This window comes from Coptis chinensis, chromosome 3 (assembly GCF_015680905.1).
Source record: "Coptis chinensis isolate HL-2020 chromosome 3, ASM1568090v1, whole genome shotgun sequence".
Taxonomy (NCBI): domain Eukaryota; kingdom Viridiplantae; phylum Streptophyta; class Magnoliopsida; order Ranunculales; family Ranunculaceae; genus Coptis; species Coptis chinensis.
Window position 1 is genome coordinate 93,362,211 of NC_141458.1, and position 11,108 is coordinate 93,373,318.

The following is an 11,108-nucleotide window of genomic DNA, read 5'->3' on the forward strand; positions in this document are numbered from 1 at the left end:
TTCGGGTGAGCTATAGAGTGCCAAACTCGAATATAGCGAGCCACGTCTTTAACCGGGGCATGTCTTTGCCGTCGTATATGGGAAAGCGTGGCTGGATAAAGTCGTGTGGAGAGGATTTCCGAGGGACCTCTGCGGTGAGCGGAGATCGCGCGATCGTTTTAAGCATCTTGTGTACAATGCGTCGAAGTCCTTCTTCTTCGGAGAGTCCGGCCAATCCTTTGGGATAACTTCGTTAAAACTGGCGATTAACGTCATTGATCTTGTGTTCGGCCGTTTCCGACTTGTTGTTCTTGATAACTATCCACCGAAAGCACGTAAAGTAGCATTTTCCTCCCCGCAAGGAAATGCTCTCATTCGTTATTCCTAACCGGTGGGCGAGGTTCAACTTGATCTTCTATGCTAACCATGCTTCGGGGTGGAGAGTTAGAGATGGATGAACCCGATCTAAAAGTGGCTCTCGATGTCGAAACCACGAGGCGGCCTTGATGTAAAGGAGCGTTTTAGTTTTTCGATTATAGTAGAAGAGGTCGAGATGGGTTTGGACTTTGGATGGGGCCGAGGTCGCCAAGCTTTAACCGCCTACGATATCTTCTCTTGTTCTTCCTTTTTGTTGGGGAGAAGAATCGGTCCGAGCGTAGTTCCGATTAGATGGTATTTATAGGATTTTGGGAGCGGAGATCCTTTCGGACCGTGTACCCTTTGTGTACAAATGTAGGGTAGAGATCGTGAATGAGTCTTTGGAGTGGTTTTGGTGTGAGTCATACTGATTGGGAGTTAAGCGCGGTAGTCCCTATTTCCTGGTGGGGAATACAAATAAGATTTTAGCAATGATTACATCCGGTGGGCGTTAAATGTCTCGGCAAAGCGTTAAATCTTGAGATATCTTTGTTCATTACCACCTACTTGTAAAGAGTCGCCGCTCCTTGATCGGTCTTGGAGGTCGATCGTTGAGGTCGCTTGTGCTTAAAATGCGTCTGCAATGTTCCTTAGTGGGGATATTGCTCCCCTACATATAGGACATGCAGGAGGGACTACCCAGGAGTACCTTAAACCAGAGGGCAACATTTCATTGGACTCAAAAGTAACTGTAAATCGTCTATTCGGAGGAACTTGATCAGTTGCAGGCAGCACGGAAGCGTCAACTATTTGCCTAGCAGCCCATATAGCACTCTTTCTCTTGTCCGCTGGCTACTTTTATCTTCCCCGTTTGTTCTCACACCCCATACGATAGTGAGTGCAAATAAGTTTATAGTTAGTTAGTCGGCAGACAAAGTCACGTGTAATACACCCCACGGGCGGCCAAAGTAATAAAGCCAAAACCTCTGAAGTTCCCCCTTCTAGAAACTCCAAAACCAAGAGAGACACATCCTCATTTTTTTCCATTTTCTCCTCTACAGCAACCAGCTGTATACCGAAGATTTTTTCTTTTTTTCCCAAAACGCCCCCCACTCATCTCAATCTCACTACACTAGACTTCTTTTAAGTAGAGAAAATTTCTGTTTTTACATTTGTAGAGAAAGATGTCTTTTTTTTTTGGTTTGATTGTTGGGGTTCTGTTTGGGATTGGAATCATTGTTGCTTTTGTTAATTGTGAAAATACCCGATCTAAGAAGCGTACTGATTTGGTAAATGTTTTTCAACATCCATTTTATTTTTGATATAATTGATCCCCAAGTATAAGTATTCATTTTGATATTTTTTAGGCGGCGGCAATTGCGGCATTTGCTAGAATGACGGTAGAGGATTCCAGGAAACTTCTACCAGCTGAATATTACCCCTTCTTGGGTTGTTTTCTCACAAAGGCAGAAGGTGTAATTTTTATTCCAATTGTGCCCATTTGTCTCTTTGTTTGTTACTGATTTTTTTTTTTGTTTTGCTAGTTAAAATGGCTTAATCTAGAACTTACAAAGATCTGGCCATATGTTAATGAGGTCAGTATCCTAATTTTAGTAAATTTTATGTTATATTTGTGGAAATGGTAGTTTGATTTGGTGAGAGGTTAAACAGGCAGCATCAGAGCTGATAAGGACAAATGTAGAGCCAGTTCTTGAACAATATCGACCCGTGATTTTATCTTCACTTAAGTTTTCCAAGTTGACTCTCGGTACAGTTGCTCCTCAATTTACAGGTTAGTTTAAGCTGTCCCTTTAGTATGATTGTTTATGGTCTCCTAAAGTTACATTACGTGCACTTATCATGGTTAAATATTGTCTTCTTTTTTGTAGTTTTGATGGTAGCTAATTGTGGTCCAAACTTTATCACTTTCATTACTGTATTTGACCTTGTACTTATGTCAAACTTATATGATACCTGTCAACATTAGTTACCATATGAATTGTGTTATTTTTTTTTGTCAATATCATGCCCTTGTCAATATTTTTTGGTGGTACACTATCTTGTTGGGTCACCGTTGTAAAATTCAGTAAAACTCCAAAATGAGTGGGGTTGAGCAAGTATCTGCATGTTAACCTTGACATAATAGGTTAGCACCTCTTAACCCACTTATCATTCCCATTGCACCTTTTGATCCCTTGGCACAACGTTGTTGGCAAAGTAACCCACAAAAGATGCAATGTGGATTATAAAACCATTGAGTCCTAGTTACTACGAAGTCTTAGGACTTCAATTGAGCCTTCTTAAAGTTGGTTGCCATGCTGCCCAACCAAGTCGTCTCTATCACGTCAGGGCTAGTTTGCTTCTCTCATACTTAGAGAGATCCTCTTATTCCCGTCTTTCTGGAAGGCCCGTACAATGTACTTTGGGATTTGATTGGCCAACTACTGGTGCGTGAGCCTAAAGTGGGTGAATTATTAGGGGCTCTGTAAACCTTCCTTGATGTGGTGTGGTGGAGTCTATTTCAAGGAGCCACTGAGTTAAGCGATGCAGCCCGTGAGGTTGTTAAACTATAAAAGGTTTCAGAATCACCGAGGTTAGGGACAATAATTATACTTAATTTAATATCTACGTTTCATTGATGCCCGCTTTTATACATCAGGTTCCACATCTTTAGCTTGGTCTTTTAGGGATCTCAAAGCTCTTACATAATAACAGCAATGATCTATGAGATTACACTCTCCTTCTTTGTCCTATCTATATGTCAGTTCCTTTGATTTCATTGCTTATATTCTCATGTAAGTTGATCATGTTCTTTAGGAGTATCAATCGTTGAAGATTGTGGTGAGGGCATCACAATGGAATTGGAGTTGCAGTGGGACGGTAATCCAAGCATTGTTCTTGACATTAAGACTAGAGTAGGTGTTGCCCTACCTGTTCAGGTGATTTTCTAATTGCTTGAGCTTATTAGTTCTACATTTCCTTTACTATTCGATACACTCTCTTCTTATGAAATTGTAATATAAAGAACTTGCATGGACTGTTATATTATATTATTCTTGAAATATATCTACCACCAAAGAAAGATGAATGGCCATTATTATCTCTATTAGGAAAATCACACACTGTTTACGTACAATGAAAGGACTCACTCAACTAGATGTTTGACTGTGTCATTATTGTTCAGTGTTAGCATGAGCAGTGGGCAGATCATCTTTAAATAATTGACTGAGTGACTTGTGCCTGTTCAATTTGAACTGAATACTGGCCAGTTGAAAAAATGTTAGTTAAATGCTTTTTTACCATGATATGGATTTAGTACTTTGTACTACCTTAAGATTATGGTTCATATTTCTTGGTGACAAGGAGTTGCCATTCTTCCAAGTTTATCACCATCGTTGATCCTGTTGCATTACCAAGTCGAGCTCTGTCCTTTTTATGCATCCAGTTCTCTTAAAAGGCACTTAAATAAAAAACCTAGACAAAAAACTCACAGAAATCAACAACATAACACCCCCCAAAAAAAAAAAAAAATATAAACACAAATAAAAAGAAAACATGTACACATTTTTTAACTAATAATAATTTCTGTTCCCACTATATCATTGAAAATGAGATGTTTCCTTGTGGTATTTCATGAGCATCAGCTATTGAAATTTAACTTACTCTTTTCTCTTATAATTAGGATTTACTGTTTTTATGTAATGTACGAAATAAGGGATTCTAATGATTTCTTATATGTTTTCTGTCTAGGTTAAAAATGTTGCTTTTACTGGGGTTTTTAGGTTAATCTTTAGGCCACTGGTTGATGAGTTCCCTTGCTTTGGAGCCGTTTGTTATTCTTTAAGAGAAAAGGTTTGGTGTTTATGAAGACCTTTATGTCCATCGTGTAATCAAACATAATCTGTGACCTGACAACAACTTGATGTTTGATTGGCAGAAAAAGATGGATTTCACACTTAAAGTTGTTGGCGGAGACATATCATCAATTCCTGGGATATATGATGCTATTGAGGTTCTATACCAGTCTTTTTAATCATTTTTTTTTTATTCTCTTGAGCAGTTTGATGTTTGTGTGATAGGATACCTGGAAAATTTACCAAAGTATTCTATTAGGAAAGTAAAAGGAAACAGAATACATAAAGGGTTAGCTGTATACAAATATGGCCTAGTTACACCAATCATTTCCAATGTCTTAGCTTGATCACCTGCTCTATAGAAACATCTAATCCCTTGTTGGTGAGCCTATTTACTTGATTAGGGAGATCCATAAAATGCCAAACTCCTTAGCCAAAAACAGGTTTATAGAAGAAAAGCTAATGGATGTAATTAAACGACCCAAAATTTTCTATTGCAGATGCTGACTGGGTTTAAGCCTTGTACTTGGAAGATTATCTAGGGGCATGTATACATTTTCTACAAGCTCAATATATTTTCCACCGCTATGGTTCTTCTGTTTCTAACAAGCATTATCTTGCAATCTTGAAGTTACTTCTGGTGGATGTGATGGTTTTGAATGACTCAGTACCTCGCCTCACATGTAACTTTCTAGATAAAAAAAATTCATTCGTTCTCTGACAGAAAAGATAGCTCCTTTACAGTTTATTTAATTAAACTTTTTCATTCACATAAATAGGTTCCAGATTAGCGAAGTTCAATTGTTCTGTTCTTCAATGGTTGCCGTATATATTGGTGCTAGCTGGCAGCTATTGATTTCAGAGTTGGAGTTGCTTTGTAAATCAAAATCCCTCCAGTAAAGAATTATCTTGTGCATGATTTTAACTGTGAACCCAAAATGAATGGTACATTTTAATCATGCCTGTGCTGGTCATTTTAGAACTCATTTGAGAAAGAACCGCCGCTATATGCTTGTTTCACTAGCCTACTGTAACGCTGAAAATAGTACCGTAATAACGTAATTAGACTTGGCAATATTACTGGGCGCTATGTTGCATTGAATGGATTTTTTTTCTATGTATCCAGGTTTGTAGATAGACTAATTTTACCGCAGGTTCGGGTTGTAAGAGAATGATATGACAGCTGTGGGTCTCTGGTTTATGCAATAAAATAGACATAGTAGCATATTCAATTTTTAAGAGCCTGGTTAATCTGTCTTGCATGCATTAAATTTGAAATTGCTACACCATTTATGCAGGGAACAATACGAGATGCTATTGAAGATTCCCTGACATGGCCAGTGCGAAAAGTTGTTCCTATTTTACCTGGGGATTATAGGTATGCTTGTTTGTATCAATGCTTGGTTAAGAAAGTTAAGTCCGTCTTTTCATGGATCATAGTTGGCCCCACCAACATTCAGCACTAAGTCTGTCTTTTCATACATCTTGAGCATGATCAGGTCTACTAACTTTAGCAATAAGCCAATAGATAAATAGCAGACAATCAAAATTTGAGTCAGAATAAGCAACATGAAACATGATAGATTTTACACTCTAAAAGATTGGCCAAATATATGTTCTTAAGTTGTACTTAAGCACACATAAACATATATATGCCAAGTATGTCAACCCTGTTTCCTTTGAGACTGGTACTTTTTGATGTTCTATATTCAAATGCTCAAGCAGCAGTACAGCACCATGTCTTCTGTTTCGTGTTGCTTCCCTTATCTGCAATTTTATTCTTTTGTAGTGACCTGGAGCTTAAGCCTGTTGGAACATTAGAAGTGAAGCTTGTGCAAGCCAAAGAATTGACTAATAAGGACATTATTGGGAAATCCGATCCTTATGCTGTATTGTATGTGCGACCATTACGTGACAGAACAAAGAAAAGCAAAACAATTGTAGGTGGTCTGATATTCTTACCCAGCTTTCTCCATTTTATCTTCTTTCATTTTCTTAGCACACTTTTCTATAATTCTCTCCAGAACAACCAGTTGAATCCTGTTTGGAACGAGCATTTCGAATTTGTTGTAGAAGATGCGTCTACGCAACACTTGGTTGTGAAGATTTTTGATGATGAAGGACTTCAAGCGTCTGAACTCATTGGATGTGCACAAGTACGGTTAAAGGACCTAGAGCCTGGGAAAGTGAAGGATATCTGGTTGAAGTTGGTCAAGGATCTGGAAGTTCAAAGAGATAATAAGAACAGGGGTCAGGTGAGCGCACAAAATTCTTCAGTTCTGTAGACTAATTTATGTGTCTAGAAGCAATAGAGAGAAAACACATGTAGAAAAAGAAATGATCAACTACTTTACTACAACAACATATGATTGAATAGGTTTCTATCAAAAGAAAAGCAAAGTCCAATTTATATATTGTGAACGGTAAAAAGAGGTAGAATCTTTTTTCACATATGGAGCACTCTTTCATCTATTCCACGAAATTGGCACAAGTTACTTTAACGAATATTGAATTAGTTCTGTGAAATATTTGCTCCTAAATCAATATGGTGATGGAGGGATTTACAAAATGACACTGGGGATGAATTTAATTCTTTAATAGACATGAAAAGTGTTCAACTCCACTGTTGTTTTCCAAACAACGAGATCCTGCAATTTGCATTGACCTGTAAAGAAGAGAGAAGAAAAAATTATTACTCAAGTTGGAAATTGGCCTCCCTTTGGCGGAATGAATTACAGCTTGCCACCACAGGGAGGCCGACTCGCCCCTGTTCAGGATTCCGTGAAGTTATGGGGAGGGGATAGAGCCACTCCATCGACTTACAAATTGAATTAAGACCTGATTTTGTGTGGATATGATCTTCTAATGTATAATATGCCCACAAAATTTCATCCTATTTGGATATGTCTAATCTTAAGCGAAAACTAGTGTTCAATTTTGAATGTTTATCTAACGGTCCAGAATTTTCCAATTTCATAATAATATTTGATTAGGTTAGATATATTTGAATGAGCCAAATTTGGTGAGCATGTTACTCGTGGTGGGGAGATCATATCTACAAAATATCTGCCCTTAATTCAACTGGTAGGATGAGATATGGCTTTGTATGTTTTGGGAGTGGCTCTATCCCCCTGTGTGTGTGTGTGTGTGTGTGTGTGTGTGTGTGTGTGTGTGTGTGTGTGTGTGTGTGTAATTAAATATGTTGATTGTATTTCATGAAGTCAGAGAGTTTGGACTCTTTTCTTACTATGAAAACCGAGTCCGCCTGTTTTTTTTTAGAAAATATTATATTATTTTAAGACATTGTATTTTATGTATGTGTATGATGCACATGGATTTCTTCAGATGGAGGTAATCCGCCTTTATATTTCTATATTTTTGGCTTAGGTGCATCTGGAGCTTCTCTACATTCCTTTCGCATGGAAAATGGCTTTTACCAATCCTTTTGCCCCAAATTTCTCAATGGCAACATCATTGGAAAAGGCACTCAAAAAGTGGGATAGATGGAGCAGAAGCTAACGATACTGAGAAAACACCAACTCAGAAGAGGAAGGAAGTCATTGTGAGAGGAGTTCTTTCTGTTACGGTGATATCCGCCAAGACTTGCCTGCAGCTGATTTAATGGGAAAAGCTGACCCCTTTGTTGTCCTTCATATGAAAAAACAGAATCAAAAACAAAACCAGGGTGAGTGAATTGGTTGAAAACGTAATTTCCTTTGTCCTTTCCTGAACGGATGTCCAAAATAGTGTCTATATTTGATGGTTATGAACCTATGACCGGCCCTATGGATCCGATTTTTAAAGAGTTACTGATCTCATTTAAAACAGGCTTGCCAATAAAAAAATAGATCTGATTTTGATGTATCTTTGTCGCTGAAGCAAGAACAATAGATAATGCTAATGTATAAAAATACCCAAAACTAGGGTTTAATGAATAAAAACGAATTTCATAAATTCAATCTAATAATAAATCAAGTCTGAAAATCTTAAGGTTTATATCTGCTTATATAGAGAACTAGTTAACAAATCCTAATCATAATAGAACTTGGGAAACTAAAATAGAAGCTAGTCTAATTCTAATTAACTAAGGATTTAAAATAGAAGTAGAATAAAAGATGAACTCTAGCTGTAGCATTATGCATGTGCTGTGCACATGATAATCTATTGCATCCTCAAGATCAGATTTTTACCCATTGGGATGATGATTGATTTTTTGTGTAGAATTTCTAGCTTCTATTATGTACTATCGATAGTTTCATTCTGAAAATGTGTATTGCATTTCCAGGTTGTGAATGAGAGCCTTAATCCAGTTTGGAATCAGACATTTGACTTTGTTGTGGAGGATGGCTTACACGATATGCTAATTCTTGAAGTTTATGACCACGATACATTTGGGAAGGTAATTTGCTTTGATCTATCACCAGTTCTTTAGATGTGATGCTATGCTAGATTTGTTTAAGACACTGAGAATCCAAACATGATAATCCCCAATCAAATATTACACTGTTTTATATGCAGCATTGGCATCATTTGTTTGACTCAGCAGTAGTACCTATATATACCCTGATCTTAATCGATTTTGTTCCTTGTGTATATCAGCAATTCAGTATTCAGCCAACCTGCTTCTTGTATAGTTTGGGTCTGCTACCTTTAGCCAGTTTCACCCTATGCTTTTCTCCTTCTATGACATAGTCACGCACTTGACACTTCGACTTAATAATTATAATATTCCTTCCTTGGGTTCAATATATTGGTTAACATTTCTAAGAGAACGCCTTTTGCAACTGAAGTTAAATGTTGTATTTGTATTATCACTACAGGACCATATGGGAAGATGCATTTTAACGCTGACTAGAGTAATATTAGAAGGGGAATACAAGGATTCACTTCCAATAGATGGGACAAAATCAGGTAAGCTAAATTTGCATCTCAAGTGGGCACCACAACCAATCTACCGAGACAATTGAATTTGACAACTACAACTCTGTTTGATGGAATATTCTTTGCATTGGGGTGTTCTGCTATTGAGCATATAGATATGTATACTTGGTCTTGTTCTCCCAGTGGAAGTAAGAAGAAGATTGTAAGTTGTGAAGTCCTTGTACATTATGCATTGTCTTCCAGGTGTTTTTCAGTCAAAGCCAGACTTCAATTTTTGGAAGCTTACATGAGAACGTCAGGCAAATGATTGTTAGAAGTACCCAATAACTGCCAAAACTTTGATGTGTAGATTAAGTAGGAAACGGATGGAAAGTTTTTGTAAATGGGAAATGATCCAAAATGGTTATGTATATGAGAAACTCATGCACAGTTCATTTATAGAAGTTTTGTGGGGTTGCTATCTGACTTGATTTCAGGGACTTTGGTTTTTGTTAATTGCTGCATCGAGTTTTTATTATTTTTTTTCTTTGAACTGAAAAGAAAGTCATTTCTCCCTTTTGAATCTATTTTGGGTGTTCAATACTTGAAAAATTAAAAATATTTTCTGCGAGCCCCTTTTTTGAACTGTCTATTGCATTGTTGTCCGAAGAAGTAATGCATTTCTCGCTTTGAGCAACAACTTGCTTGTACTGGTTTCGCATTTAGAGGCGCTGCAGGAAAAAAACCTTTTCTGGCAAGACCGGTTCTTGTGCTGCAGTCACTCCTGCTGCAGCGGCTGCAAGGATTTCTGACTCTAGTGCCTCTGCCAGATTTCCCCATCTGCAACTGCAGCTGCTGGAGCCACAATTCTGGCTCGTTGTTCTCCCCAACTTGGGAGTTGGGATCTGATTATCTTGCAATAGACTGCAAAACACGAGTTGTGTCATTCTTTTGTTTTTGTTAGCAAATCGTTCGTTTTCATTGTTAGATATCGACTTCCTCTCTTTCGTTTGCCTCCAATAACAACCAAATTCGTTGTTCGTTCATGTGAGCGCCAAGGTGCACAATGTATGGGTAGAAGTATTATCCCACTTCAAGAAAGTGATCAGGTCTGGTCGAGTAGATATTCACAGGAAAATTAAAACAATTAATGATGTAAGTGGATTGTATTGGGACAGAATCTGTGTAACTCCATACGGACAACGGACAGTAGAATCTGTCTTATTACTCCTTATGAACCACACTCCTTTGGGAGCGGACCAACCAACGGCCTAGCCTCCCTAAGATCGTGTTCCATATCCTTCGTAAATACATGATACTCTCATGATATAAACAGATCGAGCTGTTGGCATTACCACACGGTCTAAAAATGAACCGTAGGATTTGTTGACCCTACTCGAAATACGTCAACAGTTTCATTATCAACTTACGCCCTTCAACAGGAACCAGCTTACACTTTTCTGCAGCTAAGTGTATTTTCACTCTTCTAACACCACCGTAACTCGTAATTTTAGTAATTTTCTTACAGTAGTTACACCCAAACTTCTTGTGACGGTTTTCCATATTTCCAACCAAGAACTTCTGCAAATCACTTCTGGTTAAGAAACCGGAAACTATTTCTTACTGCTGCATCGAGTTTTGATCGACGTTATAAGAAACAAGAAAATGAACTTTGACTACTGGGGACTAACTTTGTGACTTGTCCAAATGTGTAGATTGATCTAACCATCAGATTGGGCTAACCCAACGGTTATTGACTCTGTACGTGTACAACTTTGTGTACATTGATAGCTAGCTGCCTCGTTTTTGAACAGTGGCTCTTTAGCAATTTGTTGCCAGCAACAAGAGAATACAGTTAATTGGTAGGAACACTTTCATAGCGCATATAAGTTATAGTTTCTCTGGGAACAAAGGGATACAGGAGATACATTAAAAGAAAATAAGTCTCGTATTCTTTTCGTTTTTTTTCCCGCCATAGCAAGTTCAGAAAGAACTCATAAGCGTTCGAGCAATATATGTTTCCGAAGACTGAAACCAACATGGCAACACGTACAAGAC

The 11,108-nt window shown here is 37.8% G+C and overlaps 1 protein-coding gene across 1 annotated transcript; it reads left to right on the top strand.

Moving 5' to 3' along the window:
* The first annotated feature begins 1,516 nt into the window (after positions 1-1,516).
* On the top strand, positions 1,517-9,533 carry LOC147511720 (synaptotagmin-5-like). The gene is given in 17 exon segments (XM_086603384.1): positions 1,517-1,625; positions 1,704-1,775; positions 1,777-1,809; positions 1,881-1,931; positions 2,008-2,128; positions 3,154-3,275; positions 4,087-4,188; positions 4,274-4,348; positions 5,489-5,568; positions 5,980-6,130; positions 6,215-6,445; positions 7,578-7,685; positions 7,687-7,786; positions 7,789-7,858; positions 7,860-7,875; positions 8,476-8,589; positions 9,011-9,533. Coding segments are annotated over 17 exon segments (1,698 nt in total). The 5' UTR covers positions 1,517-1,520; the 3' UTR covers positions 9,158-9,533.
* The last annotated feature ends 1,575 nt before the right edge of the window (positions 9,534-11,108 follow it).